The following is a 20241-nucleotide window of genomic DNA, read 5'->3' as shown; positions in this document are numbered from 1 at the left end:
GCTGAGAAGGTGGCTCAGTTGTAGAGTGCTTACCTTGCATGCATGAGGCCCTGGGTTCAATTCCTCAGCACCACATAAGCAGAAAAAGCTGGAAGTGCCACTGTGGCTCAAGTGGTAGAGTGCTAGCCTTGAGCTGAAGAGCTAAGGGACAGTGCCCAGGCCCAGATTTCAAGCACCATGACCAAAAAAAAAAAAAAAAAAAGGAAAAAGAGAAAGAAAAGAATTTGAGATTAGATTATTTTCAATAATTTTTAAACTTCTGAGTTTGAAATCCATTTTCCTCAAAAAGAAAGCCTGACTTGTCCAGCTTGAGTTTCATTTGCTTTTTCTTCTTGGCTTTCCACAATAGAGAAGTATGTTCAAACAGCAGTGGCAGAAAAGTGATTCATTACTCTAACATTAGTGAAGAAGTTCCCAATGTCAGAAAAGATAATCAAAGAACACAACATAAGCTGCCAAGATTTTGCAATAAATACATGCACTATTTTGGCACTACCCAAGACCATTGTATACTATATTACATGCCTGGCTGCAGGGTCTAAGCTAGGTGCCCAAGCTGAAAGCCATCCCTTGGGTTGCATTCGCTGAAAGAAAAATGTACCTTTTTAAAATTAACACAGGTTGAGGGTGTACTGCAGTATAATGACTTTTGTTCAGTATGTGTGAGGCTCTGGGTTTAATTTCTGGACTCACCAAGAAAAAAACGTTTTAAAATAAAATTAACACAGCTAGGTGCTGGTGGCACATATCTGTAGTCCTTGCTACTCAGGAGGCTGAGGTCTGAGGATTGAGGTTCAAAGCCAAATTGGAGAGACTATCATCTCCAATTAACCAGCAAAATGCCAAAAGTGAGGGTTTATCTCAAGTGGTAGGGTGCCAGCCTTGATCAGAAAAACAAAAACAAAAACAAAAAAAATGAAGAGACTGTGAGCTCCTGAGATCAAGCATCAGTACCAGTAAAAACAATAAATAAAATGAAGCCGGTGCCTGTGGCTCATGCCAGTAATCCTAGCTACTCAGGAGGCTGAGATCTAAGGGTATTGGTTCAAAGGCAGAGAGAGAGCAGGGGCTGAGGGGGAGGGTTGTGTGGGGGGGGGGGAGCGAAACCCAGAAGTGTTGGCTCAAGTAGTAGGGTGATAGCTTTGAGCAAAAAAAAAAATCTCAAGGACAGCACCTAGGCTCTAAGTTCAACCCCTAGGACCAGCACATAAAAACACAATAAATAAATAAAGTAATAAAAAATAAAGAGCACAAAGCCAGATACCAGTTGCTCATACCTGTAATCCTAGCTACTCAGGAGGCTGAGATCTGAGGGTCGCAGTTCAAAACCAGCTGGGACAGGAAAGTCCTTGAAACTCTTATCTCCAATAAAACACCAGAAAAACAAAAGTGGCACTGTGGCTCCAGTGGCAGAGCACTTGCCTTGACCTGAAGAGCTGAGGGACAGTGCCCAGGCCCAGAGTTCAAGCTCTACCACCAAACCAAACCAAACCAAAACAAAAATAAAAAAGCACCAAAGCTGTTCTTTCAGAGACTATTTCTTTTTTTTTGGTCCGGTCGTGGGGCCTGAACTCTGGGCCTGGGCGCTGTCCCTCAGCTCTTCAGCTCAAGGCTAGCAGTCTACCACTTGAGCCACAGCACCACTTCCGGCTTTTTTCTTTTTGCTTATGTGGTGCTGAGGAATCGAACCCAGGGCCTCGCGCATGCAAGGCAAGCGTTCTACCACTGAGCCACCTTCCCAGCCCTAGACTATTTCTATTATTTAGTATTAGAAAAGTGTCTCAAGCTGGGTGCCAGTAGCCCATGCCTGTAATCCAAGCTACTCAGGAGGCTGAGATATGAAGAAGATCTTGGTTCGAATACAGCCCTGGCAAGAAAGGCAATGAGACTGTTATCTCTACCAAACTACCAAAAAACCTGGAAATGGAGCTGTAACTCACATGGTAGAGCACTAGACTTGAGCTCAGAGACAGAGCCCAGGCCCTAAATTCAAGTCCCACAACTGACTCTCTCTACCCTCCCCCCTACAAAAAAGTGTATCTTGGTGTTGTTGCTTTCGTACACTGATGATTGTTTTGTCTTCCTTGGGGAGAGTAGGTGTGAAAGAATGTAGTCTGGGTGGTAAGTTAATAAATAAATAAACATGAAAGTGCTTTATGGACTTTCAGGAAGCAGATCTTGTCATCTTCTTTGATAGCTCAGAATAAATTATGCCTTGTGCTTCCAAGGCATAAAAAAACCCACAAAAGGGGCTGGGAAGGTGGCTCAGTGGTAGAGTGCTTGTCCTTGCATGCATGAGGCCCTGGGTTCGATTCCTCAGCACCACATAAGCAGAAAAAGCTGGAAGTGGCACTGTGGCTCATGTGGTAGAGCGCTAATCTTGAGCTGAAGAGCTGAGGGACAGTGCCCAGGCCCAGAGTTCAGGCCCACGACTGACAAAACAAAAAACAAAAAAATAAAAAACAAAAAACCCCACAAAAGTAAAATATATAATGTGCTTTCCTTTTTCCTACTACATAGGAAGTGATCTAAGCTAATTTTTCCACCTTTATTTTGAGGTATTGATTTTCTCTGGGGAGAAGGTAAATTATTATGTCAAGAATGAAAATCCATTTTCTGATTTTTTTTCCAGTTCTGGGGCTTCAACTCAGGGCCTGGGCACTGTTCCTGAGCTTCTTTTGCTCAAAGTGAGCACTCTACAGCTTGAGCCACAGTATTACTTCTGGCTTTTTCTGCTTTGCCCAGGCAGTAAAATCCATGAGACTCTTGCCTTACAATTAACCACCAAAAAGCTGGAAGTGGATCTGTGGCTCACATAGCAGAGTACTAACCTTGAGCAAAAATGTTCAGAGACAGCACCCAGGCCCTGAGTTCATGGGCTAGGACTGGCACATAAAAACAAAACAAACACATAGAAAAACACACCCCTCTGCCCATTCCATTCAGCAACAGGCAGAGCATGTGCTAATATAGAAACATTTGAGGTTTCTAGGTAAATCCAAGCTGACTTCAAATTATTGTACTGGTAATAAAAGCTAACACAAATGGAAACAAGAAAAAAACATCAAAGCTAATACAAATTTGAGTGGGTGGTGTGGAAACGCTAAAGAAATGAAAGACTGAAAGAAGACCTGGTCAGACTATAAACACTAAATGTTATACCAGGGTATGGTAATACATACCTATAATCCCAGCTCTTGTGAGGCTGAGGCAGGAGAATTGCTTGTTCAGAGACCAATCTATTTCTACACAACAAGACCCCATCTAAAAAAAGAAAACAACCAAAACCAAAAAATAAACCAACAAAAAACAACCCCAAACAGTGAAAAAAGTTGTGTTTTAAAGGAAACGTATTAGGCAAGACTGGAAGTAAAATTTTAACACTGCCTAAACAGTTGAGCAAAGAAGCTTCCTATCTATGTCTTCCAGGAGTGATATCAAAGTTCAGAACAGCTATGCAACATAGTGCTGAGGTTTGTTTTTTTTCTTGTAACACCATAAAAACCAGTGCATAGTCCCTGTAATAGCTTATATATTTTTTGAGCTAACAGAAATATCTGTTTGGTTCTCTGATTTGACCTTTTATCCAGGTTTTGTTTATCTCATTAAATATGTAATACATCCCTATACTTCAAATACAAAAGATACAGAAATATATAGGAAAGTCAAGAGTCGATGACTCATACCTGTAATCTTAGCAACTCAAGAGGATGAAATCTGAAGACGTGGTTCAAAGACAGCCCAGCTAGAAAAGTCTGTGAGACTCTTATCTCCAATCAATCAGCAAAAATCCAGAAGTGGAATTGTGGCTTAACAGGTTGAATACAAGCTTTGAACAGAAAAGCTCATGGACACAGTTCAAGCCTCAGGATCAATGCGCGCGTGCAGGCACACACACACACACACACACATACACACACACACACACACACACATGCATGCACGCACACAGAATACTGGTTTGAGCATTTTCTAGTATAAAGGAGGTAAGAGCCTCATGGACTTTTCTGGTCCAGGGTGACTTGTATATCTGGGCTCGGTTTGAACCACAGTCTTTAGACCTTGGCTTTCTGAATAGACACCAGGCTGAGAACTAGGATTTTGGTGCTTTTTTGGGGGTGGTGGTGGTGGTTATTCCATTTACTTTGCTATTAAACACACTGGTTTACTGCAGGAAGGAAAGTCTTTAGTCTCTGAGGAGAAACAGTGCAGCCTTTTAGTTCTGACTAATCTTGGCTGAAAATAGTTCACTGGATTTGGCTTCCCTGAAATAAGTACAAAGACTTGAATTATCCACAACAATATGACTTGAATTACAATTTTTTTCAGTACTGAGCATTGAACTTAGTGTCTTGGCATTTGCTAGGCAGGCACTCATTCACTCAGCCACACCTCCAATACCTTTTTACAGTGGGTGTTTTCCTGGGAGGGTCTCAACTTATGCCTGGGCTGGCCTAGGCTCTGATTTTCCTCCTTGGGCTTCTCTGTGTCCCTGCAGGTGACAAGCACCTACTTCTGGGCCCAATCATTGATAGAGATGAGGTCTCACAAACTTCTTTTTTGCTGGGTTTGGCCTCAAACTGAGTTGTCACCACCCTCCCCCTCTCCCCCCCATCGCTGCCTCCCAAGCAGCAAGAATTACAAGATCACCTGTTTCCTTCCTTCTTTCCTTCCTTCTTTCCTTCTTTCCTTCCTTCCCTCCCTCCTTCCTTCCTCTCTCCCTCCCTCCTTCCTTCCTTTCTCCTTCCCTCCCTCCCTTTCTGTCTTTGATAGGATGAATTTCACTATGTAGCCCAAACTAGTCTTAAACTCTTTTGCTATAACCCCCCCCCACCCCCTTTGTGTGTTTGTGTCTGAGCACACGTGCGCACACGCGCGTCCCAGTACTGGGACTTGAACTCAGGGCTTGTGCTTTTCTTTTTTCTTTTCTTTTCTTTTTTTCAGTCAAGGCTGGAGTTTTACCACTTGAGCCCTGCCTCTACGTCTGGCTTTTCAGTCATTTATTGGAGATTTGAATTGTTCATTCTCTTGTCTCCGTCTCCTACATGCAAGAATTAAAGGCCTGCACCACAATGCTCAACCCAAAATTAAATATTTTTTTTGTGTGCTGATACCAAGGCTTTAACTCAGGTCCCTGCACTCTCAGATGGCTTTTTCTTCAGAGCTAGTGCTCTATCACTTGAGCCACACATCCACTCCTGGGTATGGGGGGCTCATGCCTGTAATCCTAGGTACTCAGTAGGCTAAGATCTGAGGATCACAGTGTGAAGCCAGCCCAGACAGGAAAATCTGTGAGACTCTTATTTCCAATGGAGCATAAAAAAGAAAAGGATGTGGAGCTGTGGCTATAGTGGTAAAGCGCTAGCCTTGAGCACAAAAGCTCAGGGATATTACCCACGCTCTTAGTTGAAGCCCCAGGAGTAGTGTGCAAGTGCATACACACGTGCACCCCTCCCCCTCACATACACACACAGAGCAAAATAACGAAACAAAACAAAAGCAAAAAAGTGTTCAGGGTGTAGCTTAGCAAGTGAAAACCCTGACTTCAAATCCAAAAAAAAACAACAAAAATATATTATTTTATCTTTTAATGGCCATATGTAAGTAGATATATATTTTTTAATTATTTTAATTTTATTGTCAAGGTGATGTACAGAGGGGACACAGTTACATAAGTAAGGTAGTAAGTACATTTCTTGTCAAACTTTTTACCCACTCCCTCATTTTTCTTCCACTTTTCCTCCCCTGTAAGTAGGTCTATTTATTTATTTATTTATTTTTATTGACAGTCGTGTGGATTGAACTCAGAGCCTGGGCTCTGTCCCTAAGCCTCTTTTCCTCAAGGCTAACACGCTATCACTTGAGCCACAGTGCCAACTTCCAGCTTTTTCTGTGTATGTGGTACTGAGGAATTGAACCCAGGGCTTCATGAATGCTAGGCAAGTACTCTACCACTAAGCCACATTCTTAGACCAAGGTCTATTTTTTTTTTTTTCTTGTCGGTCGTGGGGCTTGAACTCTGAACCTGGGCGCTGTCCCTCAGCTCTTCAGCTCAAGGCGAGCGCTCTACCACTTGAGCTACAGCGCCACTTCCGGTTTTTTGGTGGTTTATTGGAGATAGGAGTCTCATGGTCTTTCCTGCCCAGGCTGGCTTTGAACCACGATCCTCAGATCTCAGCCTCCTGAGTAGCTAGGATTACAGGCGTGAGCCACCAGCGCCCGGCTTCCAAGGTCTATTTTTTAATTGCAACATCTCTAGAGGCTGAGCGCTAGTGGCTCACACTATAATCCTAGCTGCTCAGGAGGTTGAGATCTGAGGGTCATGGTTTAAAGCCAGACTGGGCAGGAAAGTCCATGAGACTATCTCTAATAAATGACTCAGAAAAAGCCAGAAGTTGTGTTGTGACCCAAGTGGTAGAGCACTAGCCTTGAGCACAGAGAGGCTCAGGGACAGAGTCCAGGCCCTGAATTCAAGCCCCATGAAAGGCAAAAAACAAAAACAAAAACAAAACTCTAGAAATACATGATCAAGAATGCATTACCTAGCTGGGCGCTGGTGGCTCATACCTGTAATGCTAGCTACTCAGGAGACTGAGATCTGAGGATCAAGGTTCAAAGCCAGCCCAGGCAGAAAAGCTTATGAGACCCTTTTTTTTTGTACATTATAAGTACATTAAAAACAATAGCAAGCAAGAAAAAAAAAAACACTTGTGTTCCTGTTGTGGGGTTCCTTTCACTTAACATCATCTTATATGGTCATATGTACACAGCTTTTGACCTTTTCTGCTTGTCCTAGACATGTACTAGTTATTGCAAATAAGGGAAACCATGGGACCTATGTTTCTTTGGGCCTGGCTTACTTCACTTAGCATAATTTTTTCCAAGTTTTTCCATTTCTTAACAAATGGGGTGATGTCGTTCTTTCTGATGGAGGCATAGAATTCCATTGTGTGTGTGTGTGTGTGTGTGTATCACATTTTCTTGATTCATTCATCTACTGAGGGGCATCTGTTTGGTTCTAGAAATTTTTTTTCTTTTTGGTTATGTGGTGCTGAGGAATCGAACCCAGGGCCTCAGGCATGCAAGGCAAGCAGTCTACCACTGAGCCATCTTCCCAGCTACTGTTTGGTTCTATATCTTAGCAGAAAACCAGAAAACTGGAAGCGGTGCTGTGGCTCAAGTGGTAGAGCGTTAGCCTTGAGATGAAAAGATGGACAGCACCTGTAAGGTCTGCTCCTGGCTGGCGAGCAGACCCCACCCTAGGCAACTGGCACACCTGGAAGAAGTCACACCTGCATCCACTGAGGTCACATCTGAATTTGATATGGCTATACCTTTCTCCGCCCATACCCTATATAAGGCCTTGTCCAGGCCCAGATGCTGCTCTTTCTAGCTATCTCTTTCCCAGCTCTCTCTTTCCCAGCTCTCAGGCCTTTCCCACCAAGATGGCCTGGTGCCAGCCAGAATGATGAATAAACCTACCCCCTACCTGAATACCATGTGCGTGGTGCTGTTCTTACTCGGCTACCTCTTTTTAAAAACCTAACAGCACCAGGCCCAGAGTTCAAGTCCCACGATCGACCAAAAAAAAAAAAAAAAAGCATCACCTTAGGAATTATTACAGTGAAAAAATACTGAAAGAGTAGCTGGGACTACAGGTGCAAATCACACATTCAACTTGCTAGTTAAAAATTTTTTTTTCTTTAGCTGACATATTTAACAAGTTAACTTTTTTGTTGTTGTTGGCTTGTTTGTTTTTTCCAGTCCTGGAGCTTGAATTTAGGGCCTGGGCACTGTCCCTGGAGCTTCTTCTACTCAAGGCTAGCACTCTACCACTTGAGCCACAGCACCACTTCTGGCTTTTTCTGTTTCTTTGGTACTGAGGAATCAAACCCAGGTCTTCATGCATGCTAGGCAAGCACTCTACCACTGAGCCACATGCCCAGCCCACAACTTGATTTTTTAAAAATAAGTATGCATGATGGAGAAATATACAAGAACAAAAAACTAAAAAGAGGAAGCAATGTATATGAAAGCCTTCCTAGTTTGAATACATTGGAAAAGTTCATCTCTCTTTGTAGTGTTGACTTACTCCTGGCTTTACTACTTCCTAAATTGTGGGACCTTGGGCAAGTCCGTTTATGGCAATCTCGATTTCTTCACTCGAGGCACCCTTCGGCATTTTGGGAACATATCCTAAGCTTGCCACACATCACATACTCAGTAATGGCAGTCCTGATTTCCTAACGGGCACCCTGCATTCCTACATATGATCCCAAACTTAATCAGCACCTGGGGGCAAGAAATTAAGTCCCTAGCGCTCCAATTCCAGTGGAGATACACCAGAAGACTCCTCGGAGGAGCCACGGAGAGTCCCTTCGGCTGGAAGCGGATGTAGCCCTGGGAAGGATCACAAAACGCGACCCAAGGGGATGGAGACGGATTTCCACTGACACCAACAGTTTAAAAAAAGAAAAAAGAAAAACGAAAAAAAAAGGAGTTCGGGCAAGACCGGAAGAGGCGGGATGAACGCCCACGGGGGGGGGGAGGGAGGAAGAGTGCGGAAGTACCGAGGAGCGAGGACTACACTTCCCATAAGCCCGCGGGGCCGGGCGAGGGGCGGGCGTCGGGGACATTACCGGACGGGCCTTGCCCGGCAAGTACCAAGGTAAATGCCGGCATTGCGGCTCCAAGGCCAGGAGTCACTTACGATCCACATCTAGATTTGTATTAGTCACTCTTTTGATCTGTCTTGAGTTGCTAAAAACGACGTTTCTAACCGGGCGACTCTGAGATTCCGGGCGGCGGGACTCCAGTCCCACCCCCCTTTCGTACCCCTTCCGCTTCGCCCGCCAGCCTGGGGGCGCGCGGTTTGGGCTGGGGGGCGTAGGCCTGGGGTACCCCTTTCTGGGGCCGACTAGCTCTACGGATTTCTCATTCCTGTGTCTCAGAGCCTCCTGTCCTACTAAGCAGGGCTGGAGTCCGGCTGCGTCCCGGCTTCCCGGGGCTTGAAGAATCGGGCGGTGGAAGGGATGAGTACTGCAGTCCTCCCTCCGGGTCCTGCGGCTGGCGACCTTTCCTCTCGGGTCGCTCGCAGCTCCGACGTCCCCCGTCTCGGGTTAGCCGAAGCCGTCCCGGGTGTGCGGACCAACCCCTACTAAGCACCTCCTTGATCCTTTCCTCTTCAGAGCGGCAGAATGAGGTTGCTGGAAAGGTTTCAGGGTCCTGTCCCAGGTTACACAACTTAAGTGGTAGAACAGGCTCGCACGGAGTGGCGGGGACCTAAAACCCTTTGCGCGGGATTAATCCATCGCCTTCCCCGAGCTCTAAACCTCTCAGCCCTCCCTCGGGGCGGGCGCAGGACACCGCGGGGACCGGGGCCTTTCCGTTTGTTTTTGTCCTACTTTCCCAGCGGTACCCGGGCACGGTGCTTTAGGTCCAGACGCAGAACCCCACCGCATCCCTAAACGCGCGCCCCTTCTTGTCGGGGGACATCTCTTCGACCCAGCCTTGCACGCTTTCCTCCACCCGAGCAAAACTGAGCCACCGGGTCCTTTCGCGGACGGACCTCGGTCCCGGGCCTCTAAGGACCGCCATCTGCTCCAGCTCCCTCTCCCGGGCTCTCTTCCGCGGCCGTGCGTCACGGCGGGGCGGGTGGGTGGGGTCTGCGGCACCGTGGCGACCGCGGGCGCGGGTGGGTCCTCAGGTGACGCCGGGGCGGGCGGCCCGGACCCTCGGACGCCGCGGGATGGGCGGTGAGGCCGCTCGGCCAGCATCCTCGGGAGGGGAGAGCGGCCCGGCGACCACCCTGGGCTCCTAGAGATGCTCTTCCTCGCAGTGAGTCTTTCCATCCTCGCGGGCCGGGTCCTCGGCCTTAGCCACGCCCTCGAGGGGGGGGGAGGAGGAAGGAGCCAGGTCACCGCGGGCCGAGCGGCGGGGATAGGGCAGGGCAAAGGAGAGCTGACCAGCTGCGCCCCGGGGCCTCCACCCCTTGGGGCTTGTTGATCCGCGGCTGCGCTCCATGTTCCAGTTTCATGCAGGCTCCTGGGGAAGCTGGTGCTGCTGCTGCTGCTGTCTGATTCCCGCCGTCAGACCTTGGGATCGGGGCCGGCGCTGGCAGCTGGCGATGGCCGACACACGATCTGTGCACGAAACCAGGTTCGAGGCAGCGGTGAAGGTGATCCAGAGTTTGCCGAAAAATGGTACGTGCCCCGGGCCCCCGCTGGAGACGCGTTCTGCGGAGGCCCCAGTTTCTAAACCTCCCCCGCTCCTGTTGGTCTCTCAGGTTCTGGTCTAGCCTACTTTTTTCCCCCTTCTTCTCCTTCTTCTTTCTCCTGGGTTGAAAAGGACTGTCACGGGAGGGGAAGTTTTAAATCGAGAGCAGATGCCCCATCTTTCCAGCCTGAGTCCAACGAATGAGATCATCCAAATCTTAAGCAGTTTGTATGGAAGTAAACAAATCTTCTCACTGAATGAGAGGATTTGAATGGGTGATTTTTTTTTTTTTTAAATAGGATAGACTTGCCCCGAGCTGCCTTCTCAATAACTACAATTTAAACCTTTGAACACTTCTGATAGGAAAGCAAAGAACAGCTATTCATTTGTACAAGGATTTATTTTTACCCTCCTAAGTCTCTGTGTGCTACTTTTGTGCAGTTAATTCCATTGTGCTAGTGTTCACTTTACAAATTTTTAATTCTGGATGATCTTTACACCCTTGGGATAAGAGACAGAGTTGTTGTCATATATATATATATTTTTTTTTGGGGGGGGGGGTCCAGTCGTGGGGCCTGAACTCTGGGTCTGGATGCTGTCCCTCAGCTCTTCAGCTCAAGGCTAGTGCTCTACCACTTAAGCCACGGCGCCACTTCCGGCTTTTTTCTTTTTGCTTATGTGGTGCTGAGGAATCGAACCCAGGGCCTCATGCATGCAAGGCAAGCACTCTACCACTGAGCTACCTTCCCAGCCCTTGTCTTATATTTAATGTGCCTTTTCTCTGGTTTTTCAACAGTAAAAAAAAAATCCTTATCGTTGGTTTTCAGTAATTTGACGGTGATGTGTCTACATGTGATTTTCTTCACATTTATCTTTTTTACAGTTTGCTGAGAACTCTTTGCATGAGTTTGTTTTTGTTTTTGTTTTTGTCTGACCAGTTCTTAGAAGTGTTCAGCCTCTACCTTTTCCACTTATTTATCTATTTTTCTGTTCTAAGTGGAGAAGCTGGAAAAGGGAGACACTTTTCAAGTCAGGTCCTTTTGAATTATAGGATTAATTTTTTCATAAACTATTTTGTTTTTGTTTTTTGTGCCAGTCCTGGGGCTTGAACTTAAGGCCTAGGTACTGTTCCTGAGCTTTTTTGAGCACTGTACCACTTGAGCCACAGCTTCACTTCCAGCTTTTTTGTGGTTAACTGGAGATAAGAGTCTCACAGACTTTACTGCTTGGGCTGGCTTTGAATTTGAATGATGATCCTCACATCTCATCCTCCTGATTAGCTAGTATTACTGGCAAGAGCCACCAATACCTGGCCATAATAAACTATTTTTTTTAATGCTTTTAAGCATTATTACCATGTCAGAGTTGTAAACCTAACAGAATATAACATTAGCATACTACTATATTAGTTAATATGTTCTAGGGTTTCATTAGTCATCATTTGGCTAAGTAACTAATATTCAACACAGTTCACTCAATTAAAAGTTCATTAAATGTAGCTTCCATGTTTTGAAAACATACATGCCCAAAATACTGTCCTTTGTAATTTCAAACATTCCATTGGAGGATATATCGTGGATTAAAAGAGAAATAAAAATAAAATGTAAAAAGTAATACGGGGCCTAATTTAGGTTTGTTTTTTTTAATGTTTATAGAAAGATATGGTTCTAAGAGTTTTATGTAAATAGTATATTCACTTTTCTAAACCATGCATTTGGGGCTGGGAAGGTGGCTCAGTGGTAGAGCGCTTGCCTTGCATGCATGAGGCCCTGGGTTCGATTCCTCAGCACCACATAAGCCGAAAAAAAAAAGCCGGAAGTGGCACTGTGGCTCAAGTGGTAGAGCATTATCCTTGAGCTGAAGAGCTGAGGGACAGTGCCCAGGCCCAGAGTTCAGGCCCTCTACCGGACCCCCCCAAAAAAAAATACACAAAAAATAAACCATGCATTTGGGAGTGGGGTGTTTTCTGATACTGAGGATTAGCGTTTTCACTCAAAGCTGGCACTCTATCATTTGAGTCACGCCTCCATTTCTGGCTTTTTGCTATAACCAACAAAAAGATAAGTTTCATGGACTTTATTGAGTCCCACCTGGTTTTGAAAGGAGATCCTGAGATCTCAGCTTCCTATATAGCTATGATTACAGATTTCAGACACTGGTACTTGGCTTTGTAGTACTGTAAAAATTGATAAAGCGGGCTGGGAAGGTGGCTCAGTGGTAGAGTGCTTGCCTTGCATGCCTGAGGCCCTGGGTTCAATTCCTCAGCACCACATAAGCAAAAAGAAAAAAGCCGGAAGTGGCACTGTGGCACAAGTGGTAGAGCGCTAGCCTTGAGCTGAAGAGCTGAGGGACAGCGCCCAGGCCCAGAGTTCAGGCCCCACGACCGGACCCCCAAAAAAAAAATTAATAAAGCTAGGCTGGGAAGGTGGCTCAGTGGTAGAGTGTTTGCCTTGCATGCATGAGGCCCTGGGTTCGATTCCTCAGCACCACATAAGCAGAAAAAGCTGGAAGTGGCACTGTGGCTCAAATGGTAGAGCATTAGCCTTGGGCTGAAGAGCTGAAGGACAGTGCTCAGGCCCAGAGTTCAGGCCCCATGATTGACCAAAAAAAAAAAAAAAAAATTTGATAACGCTAGCTAGCTAGATTAGTCCACTTCAAAAAATTATCTGCTGCTTATTAAGAAACCTGTGAAAAGTAGTTTGCTTTTTTTTTTTTTTTTTTTGATGTGGGTTCTGTGGCATGAACTCAGATTTTTGCTTAAGGCTAGAACTCTACCACTTGAGCCACAGCTTTCTTTCTGGCTTTTTTTTTTTTTGGGGGGGGGCCTTCGGTCGTGGGGCCTGAACTTGGGCCTGGGCCTGGGCCTGGGCGCTGTCCCTCAGCTCTTCAGCTCAAGGCTAGCACTCTACCACCTGAGCCACAGCCACTTCCACCTTTTTTTTTTTCTGCTTATGTGGTGCTGAGGAATCGAACCCAGGGCCTCATGCATGCAAGGCAAGCGCTCTACCACTGAGCCACCTTCCGAGCCTTTTTTTTTTTTTTTTTGGTAGTTAATTAGCTTTAAAAATCTAGTAGACTTTCCTGCCCAGTCTGGTCTTGAATTGTGATCCTCAGATCTCAGCCTCCTGAGTAGCGAGGATTACAGGTGTGAGCAACACACTCCTGGCAAAGTTTGCATTTATTTTTTCTGAAAAGATACCACAAGCCTATAATCCCAGAATTTGGGAAGCTGAAGGAGGCAGATGACAACTTCCAAGTCAGACACACATACACACACAGAAAGGAATTACAGATAACTTGTCAGATGGCACTTCTGTGGGAGAGAATGTTAGGTTAGTGGTAGAGTGATTGCCTGAGACCCTAACTGTGATCCCTGGCACTGCAAAAATGGGAGTTAGGAGGCTAGGAATTGTATCTCAGTGGCAAAGTAGGTGTTTAGCATACATGAGTTGCTGGGTCCCATCCCTGCACCAAAAAAGGCACTTTTGAACAGCATTCAAGGTACTGTTATTCTCCCCAAACCAAGCTGATATAGCTGAACCACAAGTTTGCTATAATGAATTGTTAATCATTTTTATAATGGTATTTTAAAATAGTTTGGTCCATCCTGAATTATTTTGTAAAATGTAAGATTTTTTCCCCCTTTATTGCCTTCTCTTTAAGGCCGTACATATCATCTGAGCCAATTAACTCAAGTTGGCCTACTGAAGTCATTATAGAAGGTTTTTGAGCTGTTACATTGATTTGTGTTATATATTGATTACCATTCTTCATTGTGGTTTCTGTATTTTTCCTCTCTACCTTATGAAGAGCAACTTTATCATGGAAACCCTGTTACTAATAGATACTCTTTAATTGTGTATCTATTCTGTAAATAATTATTACTGTGATTTTAGAATTAATTATGCACTCTTCACCAAACCTGAAACACCAGCTCTGAACTTGTCTATGTTGTAATATCCATGGCTTTTATAAAGTACTAGCTTTTGATTACTACATGTTATCTGTCTTTTTAGTATATGAGGTTTAGTATACAGGATTTTTTTGTTTTGTTTTTCAAATTTCTGAGATCCAGACTTAAACTAGGTACTTTTGCTCATTTGCTCATTTGCTGCTTTCTATCTACCACCTTAGCCATGCCTCAAACCCCCAGTTTTTTTTTTCTTCGTGTGTGTGTGTTGTTTTTTAGTCTGGGGCTTGAACTCTGGGCCTGAGTGCTGTCTCTCACCTCTCCAGCTCAAGGCTAGTGTTCTACCTCTTGAGCCACAGTGCTACTTCCGGCTTTTTCTGCTTATGTGGTGCTGAGGAATCAAACCCAGGGCCTCATGCATGCAAGGCAAGCACTCTACCTCTGAGCCACCATCCCAGCCTTTTTTTTTTTTTTAAGGAAAGATCTTACTAATTTTTCCAGGCTGACCATAAACTTACGATCTTACCGCATCAGCCTCCCATCTTCTGTGTGTACAACCACATCTACCAAGTTTTTAAAATGTTTTTACACTTCTAATTTTTTTTTTAATAGTATTGTGGTTTCAACCTAGGATCTTGTGCTGAGAAGGCAGGCGTTCTACCACTGAGCTATACCTCATAGCCCTACATTTCTAATTTTTTACAGTTATGTTTTGTCTTAAAAATATATACACTTAATATTAAAAATTAAAACACAGGTAAGTGAAAAGGAAAAATAAAATCCAAAGAATATCCCTTTTTAGCTTTCTTTCTTTTTTCTTTCTGGGTAGATTTTTTACTACTTGATTCATGCCTCCAGCCTTTTCTGCCTTACTTGCTTTTTGGGATAGGGTTTTGCATTTGTGCTGGTGGCTACCTGGACCATAATCCTCCTATTTATTCTTTGTGCATAGCTGGGATATTTAGCTATTTGTTGACATAGGATCATGCCATGCTATTTTACCCCACCCTGTCTCTAGCTCTCAATCTCTTGCTTCTGAGTAACAGGGATTTACCAACGAGAGCTGCACCCAGCATCCCTTTTAATTTTGGTATATATTCTATAATCCTTTATTATGTGCATTGATACTTGTTTTGGAAAATATATTGTTTTGTGTATCTTGTTTCTAAACTGCTTTTTTAAACCTCATTTTAGTAGAATATTAAAGTTCTTTATGCCATTCTTAAAATTTTCCTACAATGCAACTTTTAGGGCCATAGTTACAAGTTACAGTTATGTGCATATCATAATTATTTAGCCAATTATAAACATTAAACATTCCTTATTTTCACCTTGATTAGGGTTAGAACACCTTATAGTACTTGTTTATACAATTTGAAAAATTTAGACATAAAATCAGTTATAGATATACTAGAAACATGTATAAAAGCTTATCTTCAAATAAATTGATGTGTCCAAAATTACAGGGATAGAAATTTGTTAGCTTATTTTTCTATCAAAGAATACACGAGTTGACTTTAAAGTTCCCTATCCAGGAAGTGGTGCTGTGGCTTAAATGGTAGAGCACTTGCCTTGAGCTGAAGCGCGCAGGGATAGCATCCATGCCCAGAGTTCAAGCCCTCCACGAACCAAAAAAAGAAAGAAAAGACAGCAAAATTGCCTTCTGAAAGAAACTAAAGGTTATTGCCAACAAAGTTCTCTATCCAGTGATGAGTGGAAATTTGGCCAAGAAAATTTCAATTTTCATTTTTTACTGTTGCACTTTTATTAACCAGAGTATACATGTAAATTTTTATTAATGATAATCAAGTTTGATTTGTCATATTTGTCAACTGCTTTGCATAATGTTATTCTACATTTTAACATATTTTAATATAACTTTGCTGGATATTTTGGCTATACCTATAGTGTAATCATTTATTTTAGCTATGAACTTTGTTTAGTATTGTTACTGAAGTTTCAAATTTCAGAGTTTTTTCAGAGCAGAGAAGTAGAGAAATTAACTTTAGTTCTTCAGGTAAAAATAAATTATCTGAACTCCTAATTAAGTGTAAAATAACTATTAATACAATATGGCTAAGCTAATATGTAACTTCAGGTTATCTGTTAATGTTTCCAACAGGATCATTCCAGCCAACAAATGAAATGATGCTCAAGTTTTATAGCTTCTACAAACAAGCGACTGAAGGACCCTGTAAACTTTCAAGGCCTGGATTCTGGGATCCTATTGGAAGATATAAATGGTAATTTAACTTAGAGAACTAAGAGAGACATTTTAATGCCATAATTATACAGCTGTTAGTTACAGTCTTATATATTACTCTATGAATAACTGTTGTAGGTACTACACAGATATTTTATCCTTTAAGGACGCTTAGTACAATTTTACATAAATAAGGAAAGACTTGAAGAAGGCAGTAAATCCAAGAGGGGTTAGTGTAGGTAAATCAATGATGGAAAGCATGTTTAATTAATTTCTCTCTCTTTTCGTCTCTCTTTTGTGCTGATCCTAGGGCATGAACTCAGGGTTTAGGCACTGTCCCTTAACTTTTTTGCTGAATCCTGATGCTCTGACATTTGAGCCACATCTCCACTTCCTGCTTTTTGGTGGTTATTTAGAGATAAGAGTTTCACAGACTTTCCTGCCTGGGGTGACTTTGAACTGCAGTCCTCAGATCTCAGCCTCCTGAGTGGCTAGGATTACACTGTGAGCCACTGGTGCTTTGCTTCTCCATATTTTGTTTCTTAATCTTTTCATTTGTGAAGTTTTTTTCCCCCCTCCAAACAACTCCTAAACAAATTGAATGAAACAAAATCCTGCCAAAAAAAATAATGACTTTTGTGCTTATCTAGGGACATTGTTTGCTTTGACCCTTTAAAAGAATATGTAACTAGGAATATGCTCAGGTATTGCCACATGGATTTTTATCTAAGCTGTCACTTAAGAACCACTGTGCTTGAATAGAAGTTTATTTATTTTAGGTATAATTGAGTCATAAAACTTCAAACATTTCTACCATTCTCTCAGTTGACTATCATCTGGTATTTTTAAATACTATGGTAAACGTTATGTATGTCTGACAAAATTTTACTTTAGGCTATTCTATTTTTGGTGCCGGTCCTGGGGCTTGAACTCAAGCCTAGGCACTATCCTTGAGCTATTACTCAAGGCTACCACTCTACCACTTGAGCTACTGTGCCACTTCCAGCTTTTTCTGAGTAGTTTGTTGGAGATAAGAGTCTCAAGGCCTTTCCTGCCTGAGCTGGCTTCAAACAGGGAACCTCTGATCTCAGCCTCTGTGTAGCTAGAGTTACAGGCCTGAGCTACCAGCACTGTTTAAGCTATTCTTTATCAAGAATATGCTAGTTAGTGCAGAATGCCTTAGGAGCCACTAAATGCTAACTTTCTTCACCTTGAATTAGTTCTCTGTAGGATCTTTATAGTCATAAAATAATATGTTAAGTGAAATGTTAATATGTACACACTGTGTCTTAAGCAAATTTACCTGTCTAGGGCTGGGAAGGTGGCTCAGAGGTAGAGCGCTTGCCTTGCATGCATGAGGCCCTGGGTTTGATTCCTCGGCACCACATAAGCAGAAAAAGCTGGAAGTGGTGCTGTGGCTCAAGTGGTAGAGCAATAGCCTTGAGCTGAAGAGCTGAGGGACAGTGCCCAGACCCAGAGTTCAGGACCCCACGACCGACAAAAAAAAAAAAAAAAGAAAGAAAGGAAGAAAGAAAAAAAAGGAAAAAAATTTACCTGTCTACAGAAAAATAAAAAGCTAACTTTTCCCCCCCTACACTTGACCTCTAGAATACACTTATAGGAAAAATGTATAAAGAGAAGTTTTTTTGTTAGGCCAAATTTGTAAGTATAAAGAAGACTATTTTTATCAAGGGATCTGTACATTTTCTACTCTTTACATCTTGATTGAAGAAAAAAAAAGAAAACCATCTTCATTTTTAGTTCAAATATATACATCAGACTTATTTAAAAAATGGAAACTTTTTTTGAGGGGGAGACACAAGTGGGGGAGACACGAGTTTGAACTTCAAGCTTTGAGCTTGCTAGGCAAATGTTTTATGACTTGAGCCAAGTCCTAACCCCTGTCCCTTTTTGTTTTAGTTTTCTTTTTGGATAAGGTCTCCCATTTTTTTGTTCAGGGTATCTGGTGCATGATCTTCCTACTTAAATTTCCATCATAGGTGTGATTATAGGCATATGCCACTGTGCCTGGCTTTTGTTTTTTAATGCATTCTTATACTTATATTTTCATTTGTTTAACAAAGATTTATCTTCTCCTTTATAATTGAACTCAGACCTTTCACTTGCTACCCAAGCACTCTACCACTTGTGCTTCACCTCCAAACCAGCCTTTCCTTTTTTTTTTTTTTTTTTTTGCCAATCCTGAGACCTTGAAGCAGGGCCTGGGCACTGTCCCTGAGTCTCCCTTGAGCACTAGCTCAAGGCAAGTGCTCTTGCCTGGGCTGGCTTCAAACCACGATCCTAAGATCTCAGCCTCCTTAGTAGCTTGGATTACAGGTATGAGCCACCAGTGCCTGGCTGTTGTAGTGGTTTTTGCTCATTTTTATTCCTGGACTTCAGTCCTCCTGCTTTTAGCTTTTAACTTTACCTGGGCTGACATGCCTATACTACCACACACAGGAATTGGTTGAAAAGGGGTCTTTCAACCTTTGGCCTGAGCTATGAACTGCAGTTCTTCTCATCTCAGTGTCAAATAGCTAGGACTACAAGTATAAGCTACTGCTAGCTCCAGCTAGACTGGGACTTGAACTCTGACAGTTGCTTTCAGTCACTGGCTGACATGCTGCCATCTGAATCATTCTTCCAACCCATCTATTACTGTTCTTTATACTGATGTAAAAGCTTGTAAAGAGTTCTTAGGAAATACTTATGAACAGCTTATAGTCCCTGTGGTTTCTTAATATATGGATGCGTTAAATACCTAATTGTTTAAAAATGCTGTTTAATTTGCCAGTCTAGTAACTTTTCTAGTTTCCTTTAAGGTGACACATTTATTAAAAAGATGTGTTGGAGCTGGGCACTGGTGGCTCACGCCTGCAATCTTGGCTACTCAGGAGGCTGAGATCTGAGGATCACAGTTCAGAGTTCAAAGCCAGTCAGGTCAGGAAAGTCCGTGAGACTCTTTATCTCCAATAAACCACCAGAAAACCAGAAGTTGCACTGTAGCTCAAGTGGTGGAGCTCTAGCCTTGAACTGAAGAACTCAGGGTCAGTGCCTAGGCTCGGAGTTCAAGCCCCATGACCGACCAAAAATAAAACAAAATAAAAGATGTGTTGGAAATATATCATGACTTAACGTAAAACCTGTTTTAAATAATTAATGACTATAGCATCAACTATCAATTATATTTTCTTCAAGTGAAAATTAAGCACCTTTATGTCTTTTTAAAAATATTTTATTTCTAGGGATGCTTGGAATTCATTGGGTGATATGACCAAAGAAGAAGCAATGATTGCATATGTTGAAGAAATGAAAAAGGTAGGGAAAATAATTCATAATAGAGAATAAAAGTATGTAAAGCAGATCTAGTTTATATTTTTTTTGGGGGGGGGGTTGTTGGGGATTGAGCCCTGGGCACGCGATGTTGCACACTAAGCTCTTAATTGTTTGTTTAGCCAATACTGGAGCTTGAACTCAGAGCCTGGAATCTGTCTCTTAGCTTTTTCACTCAATTGGCTCTACCAGTTGAGCCACTCTACTTTTGACCTTTTGATGATTAACTGGAGATAAGACTCTTACAGCCTTTCCTGCCTGGGCTGACTTCGAACCATGATCCTCAGATCAGCCTTCGAAGTAGCTAGGATTACAGTCGTGAACCACTGGTACTTGGCTTATAATTTATTTTTATTTGACAATGTTTTTTGTTTGTTTTTCGTCAGTCATGGGGCCTGAACTCAGGGCCTGAGTACTGTCCTTGAGCTTTTTTGCTTAAGGCTAGCGTCCTACCACTTGAGCTACAGTGCCACTTCTGGCTTTTTTCTGCTTATGTGGTGCTGAGGAATCAAACCCAGGGCCTCATGCATGGGAGGCAAGCACTCTACTACTGAGCCAACTTCCCAGCCCTATTAGACAG

At 43.1% G+C, this 20241-nt stretch overlaps 1 protein-coding gene across 4 annotated transcripts in view; it reads left to right on the top strand.

Annotated features, from left to right (window-relative positions):
• Nucleotides 1-8584: 8584 nt before the first annotated feature.
• Acbd5 (acyl-CoA binding domain containing 5) overlaps nt 8585-20241 on the top strand; it is a 41464-nt gene continuing 29807 nt past the window's right edge. Inside the window, exons 1-4 of one of the 4 annotated variants that reach the window (XM_042686029.1) lie at nt 8585-8668; nt 10031-10202; nt 16248-16368; nt 19574-19646. In XM_042686029.1, the coding sequence (XP_042541963.1) occupies nt 10127-10202; nt 16248-16368; nt 19574-19646 (270 nt within the window). In that variant the 5' untranslated portion in view covers nt 8585-8668; nt 10031-10126. Of the gene's footprint in view, nt 8669-9780; nt 9838-9934; nt 10203-16247; nt 16369-19573; nt 19647-20241 lie in introns of those variants that run through there. The other 3 variants (XM_042686026.1, XM_042686027.1, XM_042686028.1) reach the window with 3 other exon arrangements.

This window comes from Dipodomys spectabilis, unplaced genomic scaffold, assembly GCF_019054845.1.
Source record: "Dipodomys spectabilis isolate Male_0828 unplaced genomic scaffold, ASM1905484v1 ptg000096l, whole genome shotgun sequence".
Classification (NCBI taxonomy): domain Eukaryota; kingdom Metazoa; phylum Chordata; class Mammalia; order Rodentia; family Heteromyidae; genus Dipodomys; species Dipodomys spectabilis.
This window is presented reverse-complemented; position numbering and strand designations above follow the sequence as displayed.